The sequence below is a fragment of the Narcine bancroftii genome, chromosome 3 (assembly GCF_036971445.1).
Source record: "Narcine bancroftii isolate sNarBan1 chromosome 3, sNarBan1.hap1, whole genome shotgun sequence".
NCBI classification, from domain to species: Eukaryota; Metazoa; Chordata; class Chondrichthyes; order Torpediniformes; family Narcinidae; genus Narcine; species Narcine bancroftii.
This window is the reverse complement of record NC_091471.1, coordinates 362341207-362357718: the sequence shown is the minus strand read 5'-3', so window position 1 is coordinate 362357718 and position 16512 is coordinate 362341207. Positions and strand designations below refer to the sequence as shown.

The 16512-nt window shown below is 41.3% G+C and overlaps 2 protein-coding genes across 4 annotated transcripts in view; one reads left to right on the top strand and one right to left on the bottom strand.

Annotated features, from left to right (window-relative positions):
• ccdc40 (coiled-coil domain 40 molecular ruler complex subunit) overlaps positions 1-8175 on the bottom strand; it is an 89553-nt gene extending 81378 nt beyond the window's left edge. Inside the window, exon 1 of the mRNA XM_069930080.1 lies at positions 7991-8175. Within this exon, the coding sequence (XP_069786181.1) occupies positions 7991-8082 (92 nt within the window). The 5' untranslated portion in view covers positions 8083-8175. The remainder of the gene's footprint in view (positions 1-7990) is intronic.
• Positions 8170-16512, top strand: part of gaa (alpha glucosidase) — a 53808-nt gene continuing 45465 nt past the window's right edge. For all 3 annotated transcript variants that reach the window (XR_011354898.1, XM_069930088.1, XM_069930089.1), the window contains exons 1-4: positions 8170-8349; positions 11499-12147; positions 13213-13358; positions 15885-16050. Coding sequence is in view for 2 of the 3 variants with exons in the window: in XM_069930088.1 (XP_069786189.1) it covers positions 11620-12147; positions 13213-13358; positions 15885-16050 (840 nt within the window). In the remaining variant the exon portion in view is untranslated. The remainder of the gene's footprint in view (positions 8350-11498; positions 12148-13212; positions 13359-15884; positions 16051-16512) is intronic.

Here is a 16512-nt window from a genome sequence, read left to right as displayed (position 1 = left end):
TCAAGCGGTTGGATTTCTGCTAAGTTTTGTATTTCCAGAACCTGGGTAGTTTTCTTTTGGAGTTTGACACAAACATGTGCTATTGTAGTCCTCTGAAGATCTCACCATTTCCTGTGCTCATTTGGGAAAGCCTTGAAAATGCCGTGATGGTAATGGGGGAAAATAATTGGACTTGATTTATCCTGAAGCAAGTTAGGTGAGAGCCATAAATTTATTTTGTTTTCACAAATGAGTGTGGCGAAGAAATAGTATTGATTCATTGCTGAGAATAATCCTGAAGGCATCTTGAAATTTGTAACAGGAAGTTGACAGTGTTGAAATCAAATGATGAGCGAAAGTAACAGACCTCCATTAATAATGGCCCAATTTATTGTACATTTAAGTACTGTACATTTTTAATTTTTTTAACCATCATCAAGCTGTCCACCAGGTGCTGCTTTGGTCCACTGAAACAATATATGTGAAGCAAGTAAATTCTGTGTCATTTTGAATTCAGTACTATTACTGCCCATTCAGAGCCAGCTCTTCAGCGCTTGACGTCCTGCTTTGCGGAAACTGCCAAAATGTTTGGCCTGGAAGTCAGCCTGAAGAAAACTGAGGTCCTCCATCAGCCAGCTCCCCACCATGACTACCAGCCCCCCCACATCTCCATCGGGCACACAAAACTCAAAACGGTCAACCAGTTTACCTATCTCGGCTGCACCATTTCATCAGATGCAAGGATCGACAATGAGATAGACAACAGACTCGCCAAGGCAAATAGCGCCTTTGGAAGACTACACAAAAGAGTCTGGAAAAACAACCAACTGAAAAACCTCACAAAGATAAGCGTATACAGAGCCGTTGTCATACCCACACTCCTGTTCGGCTCCGAATCATGGGTCCTCTACCGGCACCACCTACGGCTCCTAGAACGCTTCCACCAGCGTTGTCTCCGCTCCATCCTCAACATCCATTGGAGCGCTCACACCCCTAACGTCGAGGTACTCGAGATGGCAGAGGTCGACAGCATCGAGTCCACGCTGCTGAAGATCCAGCTGCGCTGGATGGGTCATGTCTCCAGAATGGAGGACCATCGCCTTCCCAAGATCGTATTATATGGCGAGCTCTCCACTGGCCACCGTGACAGAGGTGCACCAAAGAAAAGGTACAAGGACTGCCTAAAGAAATCTCTTGGTGCCTGCCACATTGACCACCGCCAGTGGGCTGATAACGCCTCAAACCGTGCATCTTGGCGCCTCACAGTTTGGCGGGCAGCAGCCTCCTTTGAAGAAGACCGCAGAGCCCACCTCACTGACAAAAGGCAAAGGAGGAAAAACCCAACACCCAACCCCAACCCACCAATTTTCCCTTGCAACCGCTGCAATCGTGTCTGCCTGTCCCGCATCGGACTGGTCAGCCACAAACGAGCCTGCAGCTGACGTGGACTTTTTACCCCCTCCATAAATCTTCGTCCGCGAAGCCAAGCCAAAGAAGAAAAGAAGACTATTACTAATCATCATTTTATTTCTACTAGATACTTCATATTGATAATAATGTTAGTAATTATTGTCAAGCATTAAGCGTGATATAAAATTAAACCTTTCACTGTCTGAAGATTCTGCAGAGCTCCCTTGGAAAGTTTAAAATAGGAGAGCTGCAACCTTGTTTCCTAGCAACCCAATCAATCTGTAACCATGGCGATTGAACATTTCAGCAGAAAATACAGTCGTTTGTTTCCAGTAGTTTTGAATGCATACTTTGTATAAATGTAAATTGTATTTAAGCACTTGCCCTTTAGCATCAGTAAAACTTGTATACAGCATTCCAAGTCCATTTTATTTAATTAAGGTATTGATCATGAAACAGTGATTTTCACAATAAAATGCTCTGATTTGCTTGGAGAAGACTATCAAGAATAGTCAATACAAGTGACATAATCTTGCAAATATCCAATTGTTCATAAGACCGTAAAGGAGTGGAGGAATAATGAATGATATTTAATCATCTAAAGAACATCCTTCCCGTTGCATAAAAGATAAATAATATTCCTTAAAAATTGCTTTCTCTCCAAATCATTATTGATTCATCTTACTGGATTTTCTCCAGGTGTTCTGATTTCCTCCCCCAGATCTCAAAAATCTGCAGATTGGTTGGTTAATTACTCACGTAGAACCAGTTAGTAAATTGCCCCAGTGGATGGGTGAATTATAGAATCTGGGTTGATGAGAATGTAGGGAGCATAAAGCATGTAGGGATCGATGTAAAATGAGTTGGTCGTTGGATGAAGGGCCTGTTTCTATTTGGCATCTCTCTCTGACTTTTTGAATCACTAGTGTGTCCCTGGCCTCGCTTCTCAATTCAGAATAAATTAGTGCTCTCCTTCAAAACAGGACTAAAATTATGGATATTCTGCATGCTACTTGCACAAAAAGTGGAGGCAATTAAATTGTTTACAATCCAACTTCCATGCATACAGGCAAAATATATAGAGCACTGTAATGTTATCTCATAAATGAGCAAGGGGAAAACAAAATGCTCTGTACATTTTATATCTGGAATATATTCCAGAAAAGGGAGATGGGGTTTTGGTTTGGCGTCCTTTCTGACTGAAGCTCTTCTGCAGTAGCCCTCCAGGACTTCACCATGATTTCAACGGATTATTTTTTTAACAGATATTTCGAAGCACATGAGTACACTTTATGTTGTCCATAGGCACGGTATTTTCATAAATATCTTTCACCACATCTGCACCAGAGTTAGCACATTGTTGAATCAGATTCAGATTCATTGTCAGAGTAAATACAGACATGGCATCACATACAACCCTGAGATTCTTGCTCCTGCAGGCTGGACAGAATTACCACTTATTGGCAGTGCAACAACAACTGATTCAATGGACACATATAAAGAAATGTTAAAAAAAAACTGCAATACAGAGATGGAAGAAAAAATCAATAAAGTGCAAAAATAAATGAGTTCCTGATTGAGTTTGTGGTTGAGGAGTCTGATCGTGGAGGGGTAGCAGTTGTTCCTGAACCTGGTGGTGCGAGCCTTGTGGCACCTAGACCTTCTTCCTGATGGTAGCAGCGAGAACAGAGCACGTATGCTGGGTGGACATTCAGGGTTTTCCTCATGATGCCGAATCTTTTGAAGGTAGGGATGAATTTGTTTACCTACATACTGAAGTATTGAAAAAAGGCTACATTAAAAGAAATACAAATCCAATAACTACATTTAATAGTTATTTTTCCAAGTTTTGGACACTGTTTGCAGATGTTTGGGAGTGCACTAAAGCATTGGCATCACAATAGCTGTCTATAAAATTTTAGTGCAGAAATTTATTATTTTTATAAAAATATTCCTGTAGTCCAGAGTTCCCCAAATTTTTTAGACTGTCAACCCCTTCAGTGGAACTGAGGGGGGGGAGTGGGGGGCTGGATGGAGCTGGGGGGGAGTGCTGGATAGGGGGTGCTGGGTAGGATGGCCAAACATCCTGTTTTCGGCCAGTCAGTCCAGCTTTTGAACCCTTTGTCTGGCGCCGCCTCAAGCCAGATATTAATTTGTCCTCCATTTGCCCTACACCCTCAAATGGAGGAAAAATTAAGGAGCAAAGAGGGAACTTAACTGCTAAATGCAGCTTTTCAGGGTCCGCGGGCCAGGTGCGGCCGGCTGGCACGTGCGCAATGAGGGGGAAGCGTGATGGCAGCACATGAAGGTACATGGCAGGTAAGTTTCCCTCCACCCCCCCCCCCACCCCCGTGCTGGACCGGAAAGGTAAGTAGGGAGGTAGGGAGGCATTATTTTAAACTTAACCCCCCCCCCCCCCCCCAGCAATATCGACCACTTTGGAGACCCCTACTGTAGTTAATAATAACATCAAAAACATTTTTCACTAAGTCCAACTTACATGTATCAATATACCTAAAGGCTAAAACTCTCTGCTAATTTACTTTTTGAACCTTCTAATGCGCTCTGGTCAGAGCTGTCATTATTACCCAATAACAATGATGCTTTGAATCATGTGATTTCATCTGCATGTGGTGCAAGCATGCACTGTTGTTTTCACAGCTGCTGTGCATATGATATTGTAATTTAAAGGTGTGTGGAGCTCGTCAAAAGAACCAAAGACTTGTTGATCCAAACCAAGGCTTTTATTAGCAAAAGACAGGAGCTCTTCACAGGTGGCCGACCAGTCTAGAATGATCCGACCTGGCTCGGGACATAACCCTTTAAGGCCCAGACAGTAGGCGTGGCTAAGCTCTCAGCCAATCGCTGTAAGCACACTCTAGATACTGTAACTATATACATTGGTGATAGGTCTGTACTATCACAAGGTGTAATTTTAATCTTGCAAGTTGTTTCACTACTATTGCCATTACATTCAGTGATATACGGGAATTACAATTTTCGAGTAACATTAGTACAAAAATCATCACTAAGGATTCTGTATGGTCTGGTATGGGTGGAGGCCCATGGTGGCGGAGGGGGTGACACCATGAGTTCCCATACTGGGTGACACCAACCCTAGTGACACCATTGGCTAAAATCAAGATTTGCAGCTATTTTCAACAGATCATTTTCCCTATTATTGCTATACATAACAATCATTGTTAGTTGTACATTTTGTTGAATGCCAATTCACTGCATTAAAATATATATAATTTCATAACATGTAATACATTAAAAGCCTCACTCTGATAACAGCCTTGGGTTCTGAGGATTGCAATATGCTTTTTGGGTCTGAGGTATGAGCAGCGTTTTTTGTAATTTCTGTTAGTTTTATTCAATTGTGGTTGACCCTTTTATTAAATTTTACAATTTAACTTCAATTACATAATTAATCCACAATTCCTTTTGCTTTTGAACAAGTGAGCTACCACATCTAGATCTCCACTTACTCTTCCATGGATCAATGAAAGTATTGCTTTGATCAGTTCTTATTGTTACCTAATTTGAAGAAACCATTGGAGTTCTATTGATTCATATACACGATGTCACAGAATTATATCAGTACATAAAACCATTTAGCCCATCAGTTATGATGGCTCCAAATAAACCAATTCTTTCAGTCCCATTCCGCCACTTGCCACATCTCCCTGCATATTATTCTCTCTCAACATGAACAAACACGTCAAACTGAATAATCCCATGAACTATTACACATTCTTTCTGGTGACGTGCCTAAGTGTCTTATGCTCCTCCTTCAGGATTGAGAAATCCTCTCTCCTAAGCATTTGTTAGTCGCTCTAGTGCAGACGATAGTGGAAGGGGGTGGTGTTTAAAATGCCAGACAAGTGAATTTGGGATGTCTCATTCAAGGAACAAGAGGTGGTTTATGCAAGATCAGTAGTTATTGCTTCTGAACTGATTGAATTAAATTGAGAAATACAGCACAGTAACAGGCTTTTCTGACCCTCAAATACATCAATTAACCTACAAACCCCTGTACATTTTGAACGGTGGGAGGAAACTGAAGCACTCGGAGGAAATCCATGGAGAGAAAGTAGAAACTCCTTACAGACAGTGCCAGATACAAATACAGGTTGCTGGCACTGTGATAAGTGTTGTGCTGACAGCTAACTGTGCTATGTCAACTGTGTTGCTGGGGCATTTTGGAAAAGCCAACTCCTTTGCTTTGAATTTGGAATCACATGAAACCCAAATGAGGGCTCGTTCCCTTCTTGAAAAACCCATCACCAGAAAGTGCAGCATTTCAAGTGCTGGCATTTTTCAAGGGCAATAAATGATATCATGCCAGTGAATGCTTCGAAGCTAAAAAATGAATGTATATTTTTTGAAAATACTGAGTGTTACTAACTTCCAATAGGCTCTTATTTCCATAATTGATAATGGCGTTTAAATTGTGGAATGGTGTGATTTGCAAACACCGAATTCCATGACAATAAATCCTGATCACCAGTCAATCCCAGCACATCCTGATCATGTCTGTCCCAGCATATCCTGATCACCAGTCAATCCCAGCACATCCTGATCACCAGTCAATCAGCACATCCTGATCATGTCTGTCCCAGCACATCCTGATCACCAGTCAATCCCAGCACATCCTGATCATGTCAATCCCAGCACATCCTGATCACCAGTAAATCCCAGCACATCCTGATCATGTCAATCCCAGCACATCCTGATCATGTCAATCCCAGCACATCCTGATCATGTCAATCCCAGCACATCCTGATCATGTCAATCCCAGCACATCCTGATCATGTCAATCCCAGCACATCCTGATCACCAGTTAATCCCAGCACATCCTGATCACCAGTCAATCCCAGCACATCCTGATCATGTCAATCCCAGCACATCCTGATCACCAGTCAATCCCAGCACATCCTGATCATGTCAATCCCAGCACATCCTGATCATGTCAATCCCAGCACATCCTGATCACCAGTCAATCCCAGCACATCCTGATCACCAGTCAATCCCAGCACATCCTGATCACTAGTCAATCCCAGCACATCCTGATCATGTCAAACCCAGCACATCCTGATCACCAGTCAATCCCAGCACATCCTGATCATGTCAATCCCAGCACATCCTGATCATGTCAATCCCAGCACATCCTGATCACCAGTCAATCCCAGCACATCCTGATCACCAGTCAATTCCAGCACATCCTGATCATGTCAATCCCAGCACATCCTGATCACCAGTCAATCCCAGCACATCCTGATCACCAGTCAATCCCAGCACATCCTGATCATGTCTGTCCCAGCACATCCTGATCACCAGTCAATCCCAGCACATCCTGATCATGTCAATCCCAGCACATCCTGATCACCAGTAAATCCCAGCACATCCTGATCATGTCAATCCCAGCACATCCTGATCATGTCAATCCCAGCACATCCTGATCATGTCAATCCCAGCACATCCTGATCATGTCAATCCCAGCACATCCTGATCATGTCAATCCCAGCACATCCTGATCACCAGTTAATCCCAGCACATCCTGATCACCAGTCAATCCCAGCACATCCTGATCATGTCTGTCCCAGCACATCCTGATCACCAGTCAATCCCAGCACATCCTGATCATGTCAATCCCAGCACATCCTGATCATGTCAATCCCAGCACATCCTGATCACCAGTCAATCCCAGCACATCCTGATCACCAGTCAATCCCAGCACATCCTGACCACTAGTCAATCCCAGCACATCCTGATCATGTCAAACCCAGCACATCCTGATCACCAGTCAATCCCAGCACATCCTGATCATGTCAATCCCAGCACATCCTGATCATGTCAATCCCAGCACATCCTGATCACCAGTCAATCCCAGCACATCCTGATCACCAGTCAATTCCAGCACATCCTGATCATGTCAATCCCAGCACATCCTGATCACCAGTCAATCCCAGCACATCCTGATCATGTCAATCCCAGCACATCCTGATCACCAGTCAATCCCAGCACATCCTGATCATGTCAATCCCAGCACATCCTGATCAAATCAATCCCAGCACATCCTGATCAAGTCAATCCCAGCACATCCTGATCATGTCAATCCCAGCACATCCTGATCATGTCAATCCCAGCACATCCTGATCAAGTCAATCCCAGCACATCCTGATCATGTCAATCCCAGCACATCCTGATCATGTCAATCCCAGCACATCCTGATCATGTCAATCCCAGCACATCCTGATCATGTCAATCCCAGCACATCCTGATCACCAGTCAATCCCAGCACATCCTGATCATGTCAATCCCAGCACATCCTGATCATGTCAATCCCAGCACATCCTGATCACCAGTCAATCCCAGCATCGTGCAATACCGTTCCATAGCTACCAGCATTAGAGCTCCAAACAAATGCTTATGGGAGAGGTCAATGTGGGGGGGGGGGGGGTGAAGTTTTTTTTGGGGGGGGGCCACACGCAGAGAAACATATTGAGGGCGGCAGTAATGAAAGAGCACTGCCCCCCCCCCCCCACCACTCCCACGCCTGAGGCGGACAGGGAGCCGATCGCTCCAGTGCACTTACTCCACCGAGCATTTCCTCCCACCATTTCCCATCTCGAACGAACGCTCCGAGGGGAGCCGGGCTCCCGCAGGCTCCGTCTCCTCGTCCGCCATGTTCTGCGTTGCTCAGGGAGACGGACCAACAGCCCGTCACGACTCCCCCCGGCGGCGGGGCGGCGGAAACCACGTGGGCGACTGTGCCACTTCCTGCCGGGGGGGGGCGTCTCCACACGTTTCCCTTGGGGCAGGCCCGTCGTGGCCTCCTCAGCTGAGCGGGGAGTGGGACGTCAGCAGGGGGCCACTCAGCCCCTCGCGGCCGTGCTTCCTAACCCTCTCCCCGTCGCCTTCGTCCCTTCAGGAGCGCCCTTGAGTTCGAATAGGGTATGTGCGTTACTTTCTGTGCAGATCTGGCCTTGCAGAACTAACCAGGCAGCAGAAAGCCTCTCCTGGTGACAGATTTGGGCAAGTTTTTGTCAAAGATCCATCCCACCCTTGGCCTTTTAAATGCAATTCTCTCCTCAAAGTGCTTGTACATTTAAATAAGAATGTCAAAGCCTCACTGAATGATCACTTTATTGTTTGGGGTTTTCAGCATTGAGCTATTTCCTGAGGGATAACCAACTTATTGAATGTTGATTTCTTTCCTAGAAATTATAATAGCCTTGGAATTGGAATGGGTCCTTGTGAAGTCAAGTAGTTTTGATGTGTCTGTGAGGCAATGAGTCGTTAATTAGCAGGGATCATAATTAAAATGTGGTTGAACACTTTGGGATATGAAGTCTGGGCTCACTAGCTTGGAGAGGAGGCGAATGCATTCGATGAGGGGCAAGGAAAGTATGCTGAAATGTTGTGGGTGTTGTCAGGAAGAGAGGTTTAAATAGACTGGATCTTATTTGGAGAATGAGAGTCGGTCTCTTTCGAATACATTGGGATATGATGTCCAAGTCTGAGCTCACTAGCTTGGAGAGGAGGCGAATGCATTCGATGAGGGGCAAGGAAAGTATGCTGAAATGTTGTGGGTGTTGTCAGGAAGAGAGGTTTAAATAGACTGGATCTTATTTGGAGAATGAGAGTCGGTCTCTTTCGAATACATTGGGATATGATGTCCAAGTCTGAGCTCACTAGCTTGGAGAGGAGGCGAATGCATTCGATGAGGGGCAAGGAAAGTATGCTGAAATGTTGTGGGTGTTGTCAGGAAGAGAGGTTTAAATAGACTGGATCTTATTTGGAGATTGAGAGTTGGTCTCTTTTGAATACATTGGGATATGATGTCCAAGTCTGAGCTCACTAGCTTGGAGAGGAGGCGAATGCATTCGATGAGGGGCAAGGAAAGTATGCTGAAATGTTGTGGGTGTTGTCAGGAAGAGAGGTTTAAATAGACTGGATCTTATTTGGAGAATGAGAGTCGGTCTCTTTCGAATACATTGGGATATGATGTCCAAGTCTGAGCTCACTAGCTTGGAGAGGAGGCGAATGCATTCGATGAGGGGCAAGGAAAGTATGCTGAAATGTTGTGGGTGTTGTCAGGAAGAGAGGTTTAAATAGACTGGATCTTATTTGGAGAATGAGAGTCGGTCTCTTTCGAATACATTGGGATATGATGTCCAAGTCTGGGCTCACTAGCTTGGAGAGGAGGCGAATGCATTCGATGAGGGGCAAGGAAAGTATGCTGAAATGTTGTGGGTGTTGTCAGGAAGAGAGGTTTAAATAGACTGGATCTTATTTGGAGAATGAGAGTCGGTCTCTTTTGAAACACAAAGTTCTTGTGTGTAATGGCCGATTCAGGCATAATAATTCGTTAGATTTAGATTTTTGAAACTATTTGACAAGAATAACAAAATAAGCCATTTATGCAAGAGAACCTTGGTGTTAACCATAACAACCATATAACAATTACAGTACGGAAACAGGCCATGTCGTCCCTTCTAGTCTGCACCAATTTAAGAGAAACTCCACAAATCCCACAGAATGTGGGTATAAGCCTGGCTCTCGTGATTTTGATGCTCCTACCTGATGGTAGCAGGTTGAAGATGATGTGTGATGGATGTTTGGGGTCTTCAATAATTCTTTAAACCTGGTTTAAGATTGCCAGTGACCTCCTGTTGAAGAGTTCAGGCCCGAAATATTGATTGTATTTTACTTCACTTTGGCTATTTTCAATCTCTCTCCTATATGCTAACTTATTGCCCTTTTTATTTATAATATATCTATAGTCTGCTGGGGTGATTTCATCAGCGAATTTGTAAATGGTGGTGTTCTTCCAAGCCACATAGTCATCAGTGTAGAGCGAGTAGAGCTGGGTTATTGGATGAACTGTATCATTTCAATTTTTAAAACCTGGAAGCATGAGCTATGTTGTCTCAAAAGCTTTTCTCTTGTAAGTACACACATGTGCAATCTACTGGTTTATTTTAAGATCCTTAGAGCTAAGACAGTCTGCCACTAGTACAATTTTAAATCTGTAAATCTATGATAATGAAACAAGATCTCGCTCGAGACTTGGCTATTTATCTTGTCTGTCTCACTTCTCCAATCTCCATCTGTTCAGTATCCTATGACCTCTTGGCCCCTCATTCACTCTTCGCTATTTATTTTTGTGCTTACTCCCTCCCCTCCCCATTTTCATCATGAGAAAAAGTCTTAACTGGAAAATGTGGACTCACTTTTGATACGTGGATGCTTCCTGACCTGCTGTATCCCTCCACTGTGTGCTCAAGATCTTAATTTGTCCTTCTTGAAAAAAATTTTGCTTGTATGGTTTTAAAAACCTATCTGGAAACACAACATGTAATTCTAAGGAAAATTTTATTGGAAAGGCAAGGATGGACAAGAAATTAAAATCCTGACTTGAGAGGACATAAATTTCAACACGATAACCAGGCAATCATAGACTAAGAACAAGTAGATCTAGATGTGACCAATGGGAGCCATTTAAAAATTAAATGGCAAAAGTTCAGGCCCAGTGAGTTCTTGAAGAGGTGAAAGAGGAGACCTCCAAGTTGAAGGGACCCAAGATGTTTGGAAGTGGGCTGAAGAAAATAAGGTAGATACTGGCAGCTGTAGAAAAATGAAAATGGGAGCGTGGCTGCAGGAGTATAGAAAGTGTAAAGGGAGGGCTTAAAACAAAAACTAATTAAGGTGGTGAAGAGGAAGTGTGAAATAACATTGTTGGAAAAGTAACGTTATGAGTTAAATGCAAGAGAATAAGCTTACAATTGTCAAAATAATGGTGCCATGCTCAAATCGTTAAGCATTTTATTTAAAAAATGCATATTGAATTCTTGTCAATTTGAATCGATTTTGGAGCACCTGATATGCTGCATGAAACAAGCAATTTAATAAATGTATTAAAATCTATTAATGCTCATACATAATGTCATTAACTTCTTAAATGGCTTTTTCTAATTCAGAAATTCTCTATCTAATTTATTATTTGTTGGCAAAGTGATTTATTATCAGCAAAAAAAGTCATTATGAAGTTTGAAAATTGTTTTTTTGAAACAGTTTTTTTCCTCTCTTTTCTCATTTAGGCTCTGGTACTAAATTTAAGACTATCGTTCTCCATCTGATTTCTGAGTTTTTTGATTCAGAACTTGAGGTCTTATTTCAGGAATAGAACTGGATGAGTTTTCGTCTCTGACTAGATCAAGAATGCCAGCTATTACTGCCCTTAAATTTGGAGCCATTTTCCTTGTCATTCTCATTGGTTTGATAACTTGCTACAATTATTATCAGGAGCTCTCTCCAAAAACTCTTGGATCCACCAATGTGGGCAAAATTAAACTTGACCTATTGTGGCAATCTCCAAATTATAAAATTGACACAATAGCTTCAGAAACTCCAAAGAATTTAACATTGAGTGCGGGCGATCACAGTGTCCCACAGTGTGATGTCGATCCTACTAGTAGATTGGACTGTGCTTTTAATGAACTGATGCACATGAAGAAATGTCAAGCCCGTGGGTGCTGCTGGGTTCCAGTGACTGCTGCTGTCAATAGGACCCGCCCTTTTTGTTACTTGCCATCAAATTATCCTTCTTACAACATGGATAATCTTTCTCCAACGAAGATAGGCTACACAGCCACATTAAGCCGCACGGAAAGGACATTGTTCGCAAATGACATCAAGAGACTTCAGTTGAATGTAATGTATGAGACATCAGACAGACTTCATTTTACTGTAAGTAATGTCAATTAGGAAAGATAATTTTAGTGATATCATGAAGGTGAATATAGGTTGTTAATATATTAATAGAACTTGTGTTAACATAATGCATCTTTGTAAATTTTCCATTGTTCTGATAATTAGTGGTGTTTGATCTTGGAGATCATTTTAATACATTTAAATAGTACAAATAAAGTCTGCTCAAATTAGGGGTTTTTTTGTCAGACCTTTTATTTAAAATCTCTCTATCTAATTTATTCTTGAAACTCAACACTTTGTTTCCGCCAGGTTTAGTCTGTGTTTTTAGTTGTACTTTTTTCTTTCTTTCAACGGATAACACAACCCTAGAGTGGAAATATTCGAATTGTCTTAGTCTTTGACCTAATCTACTTAAATTCATAGATTTTTGAGGTAAATCATTTGAAGTTGCTGAAATCTTGATTAATATCATTGTTAGTTATTCCTAAACATTACTCCTAATGTTTAGGAATATGTGCCAAAAAATTTTGCCTTTAGTTTCAAATGTTCTTTAATTTTATGTGAACTTGACTCAGTAGGAGTTGAGGTTTTTTTTGTGTTTCTCAAAAGTATTGTGGCTGACCTCTTGATTTATCAGAAACTCTGGCAGCTATGTCGTATGTCGGGGAGGTTAGCATAGTGGGCGAACCGAGTTGGAATCTGGCGCTGTCTGTAAGAAGTTTGTATATTTTTCCCCATGTCTGTGTGGGTTTCCTCTGGGTGCTCCAGTTACCTCCCACCCTTAAATGTATGTGGGTGGTAGATTAATGGAGGAATTTTGGCAGCATGAACTGGAAGGGCCTGTTACTGTGGTGTGTGCCTAAATTTAAAAAATTAAGTCCAATTTGACTGAAATTATACAATTAATCTTTAATGATCATGCAAATGTGCTATTTCTAAGATTAATTCAGTGGGATAATATATATGTTTGGAGTTCAACAAGTCTGTCTCAGTACAAGATCACAAAAAAGTCAATATCAAAAATTACCAATAAAGGTAAATGTTTATAGAGAATATGAAGTTATCCTTTTTTTCTCATGCAAAACCTTTGTGCTTCTACAGCTTAAAGATCTAGAGAACAAGAGATATGAAGTTCCCATTGATGTTCCCGTCGTTACCCAAAAGGCTTCAACTCAATTCTATACTGTTAGGTTTTCTGACAGACCTTTTGGCATTATTGTTCAGAGGAAATCAAATGGCCTTGTCCTGTAAGTAATTAGAATTCTGTGACCTTTTTGTAGAATTTGTACTTCCCAGAAGTAGTTTGGCATAAATGTGAGAATGAATGTTTACATGGATATTCATGTAAACTCAGCTCCTACTAAACTAGTGTTACTACTCTCCCTACTTTAATGTTTGTAGGTGAAAGCATTGGTGATTTATGGCTGCTTTTTAGCTTTGCTTTCCTTCACATTAATGGTTGTAAGTGGATTAATATGTGAGCAATTTTCTACCTTGTCATCCCAACATAAAAAATTGTATAGCGCCACAAAAATATTTTGACTTGGACTGTGAATAGTTCTAGAGCACCAAGCTTGAACGTATCTGGAAGGATGTTGTAATGATCTATAGATGTGTACAGTGTATCCAGCTGTTTCATGCTTGCAATGAACCATGTCCTCTGAAGATCATTGCTGGCTATGTCAGAGGGCAGAGGTAAGAGATAAGCAGGCTTTCTGCAGAAATGCATTAATAAAAAGATTATTTTTGTAATGTTTTGGAAGTTTAACATTCTATATTTTTAAAAATCAAATTTGAGATTAATTGAATCAAAATTTCAAACTTGCTTTGCTGGGCCATGACAAGCATTTGGCTACATTGGCAAATCTTCAGAATCAAACTAAAGAATATCATAAGGTCACACAGCACGGAAACAGGGCTTTAACCCATCAAGTCCATGATGGCCATCAAGGCACGTTCTCATTGTACTTTTTTAATCCTATTTTTGTCCTGAGAAATTCCTCCCTTTTCCCTTCCAAACAAGATTCTACCACTCACCTTTGTACTGGAGTTGATTGAGAGCTTTCATTTTGTTTTTTTAGTTATTACAAAGGGTCTCCAACAGGAAACCTCACCTCTCTCTTTACTTCAATAGACATGACCTGACCTGCTGGATATTTCTCGCATTCCTCTTTTTGTTTTAAAATTTTAATGACTAGCTAAAATGTTAGATGTTTCTGTTATCCAGGGAGATCTATAACTAGAAATTGCAGTTTAGAATAAGGGAAAGGCATTGTTGTTCTTGTTGTTGATCTTTGGGATTCTATATCTTGGAAGACTGTGGACGTTCTATCATAAATCCCATTCTTTGGATCATTTTTCTTGTGAGATGATAAAAACCAGGTTGATTGATAAGCGCATTTGGATAGCCAAACTTTACATGAAAAATTGCTGCTCAGTGGAAAACAAATGAGTTGTGAGGTGTTTTTCAGCATGAACTGTTCATCTTAGGAGAAAACCAGAAAAAGAAGGAAATCCTTCCACACAATGTCGTGATGTTAATTTAAAAACATGGTAGTGGAAAATCAATTAAAAAACTCATTAATTAATTTTTGTTTGGGTTAGGAATACTGGGTAACTTGTTCCTTTCCAAGTACGAATATGGCAAACAGAAAAACGTGGGAGATCACCCTTGACTGTATTACAGTTTCTCCAACCACAACACATGCTGGCAGTAAAACAAAAAAAGCCTCCAGATGCTGTGATTGAAGTTAATACACAAAAAATGCTGGAGAACCTCAGCAGTGTCTATATGAAGCAAAGACGTACACAGTACCCTCCATAATATTTGGGACAAATACACTTTTTTCCTTTATTTGCCCCTGTGCTCCACAGTTTTAAAATTGTGCTTAAAGTGCACTTTTCCAGATTCTATTCAAAGTTATTTGTATACATTTTGGTTTGGTAATGTAGAATTTACAGCACTCTTTAGACATAGATCCCCCATTTCAGGGCACCATAATGTTTGAGGCATTTGGCTTCACAGGTGTTTGAGTACTGAAGTATGTTTAATTGCTTCATTGGTATAAGCATAAGAGAGCTGGGCTTGCTGCTAAGCTTCTGATCTCCTTTGGAGTCTGTAGTTGCCATTTTTCAACTTGAGGACCAGAGGTGTGCCCCAATGAAAGACAAAGAAGCCATTATGAGGTTGGTCAAACAAAGCATATGCTGGGTGATGCGGATCCTTGATGATTGCTGCTCTCTGATGGCAGGGTTCCCTGAGATTGTTCTCGATAGTGGGGAAGGTTTTTCCTGTGATGTCCTGGGCTGTGTCCACTACCTTTAGCAGGGCTTTACACTCAGGAGTATTGGTGACCCCATACCAAGCTGTAACGCAGCCAGTTAGCACACTCTCCACCACGCATCAGTAGAAAAAAGGCATCCTTTTTGGAAAATGCAATAAATCATGATCTCACAGTGATGACCCCATCCATAAAATTAATTTTTAAAAATCAAGCAAAATTATTAAGTTGTTTCTTCTGATTTACACTCTTCATACTTGTAGGGAACTATGAACTATAGGACTTTGAGCAAAAACTAACCTGTAAACAATCATAGAGCACAAAAATGGACTCTTTGGGCCACCATATCTACATTGGCTTATTTTGCCCATTGACATTAATTCCAGTTGCCTGCTTTTGAGCCATATTTATCATCATATTGGGGTCTTGTTTTTTTTCGTGCTTTTCTAGTATTTTTAAATTACATGTATTCTATGACTTTATTTTCCCCAGGCTGGATACTACTGTGGGGCCATTGTTTTATGCTGACCAATTTCTGCAGATCTCTACCTCCCTGGCCTCTCGATACATTTCTGGGCTGGGCGAACACATGACAAATCTAATCCTGAATGTCAATTGGACTCGATTAACTCTCTGGAATCAGGATCAACGACCTCGTGTAACTATTTTTTTGCTTTTTAAGAAGAATGGCAGGTGATTCATATCAAATTCTTCATGGACTAAATGATAGCTGCAGGAGAGAATCTTCTGAAGAATCTTGAACTAATGTATTCTCAAAATAAGGTTAGACCATGTAGGACTGAGCTGACGCAGAGATGATAAAGGTATGGAATTCTCTGATTGTCTTTCAAAGCAGATTAAAATAGGTTTCTGAAAAATTAGAGGTATCAGGGGGCATGAGGAAACGGAAGGAAAATACCACTGAATTAGTCGCAATTCTGTTGAATCATGGAACAGGCTTAAGGGATCAAACAGCCTACAGGTACTCCTCCTATTTATTATGTATACCTTATCTGACAGACCTGTATATGACTACAATTGCCTTCTTTCAATTTTAGTTGAATATTCCAACAAATCTCTGATAAATATCCAAGAAATTCAGAGAAAAATAAAGTAGAAT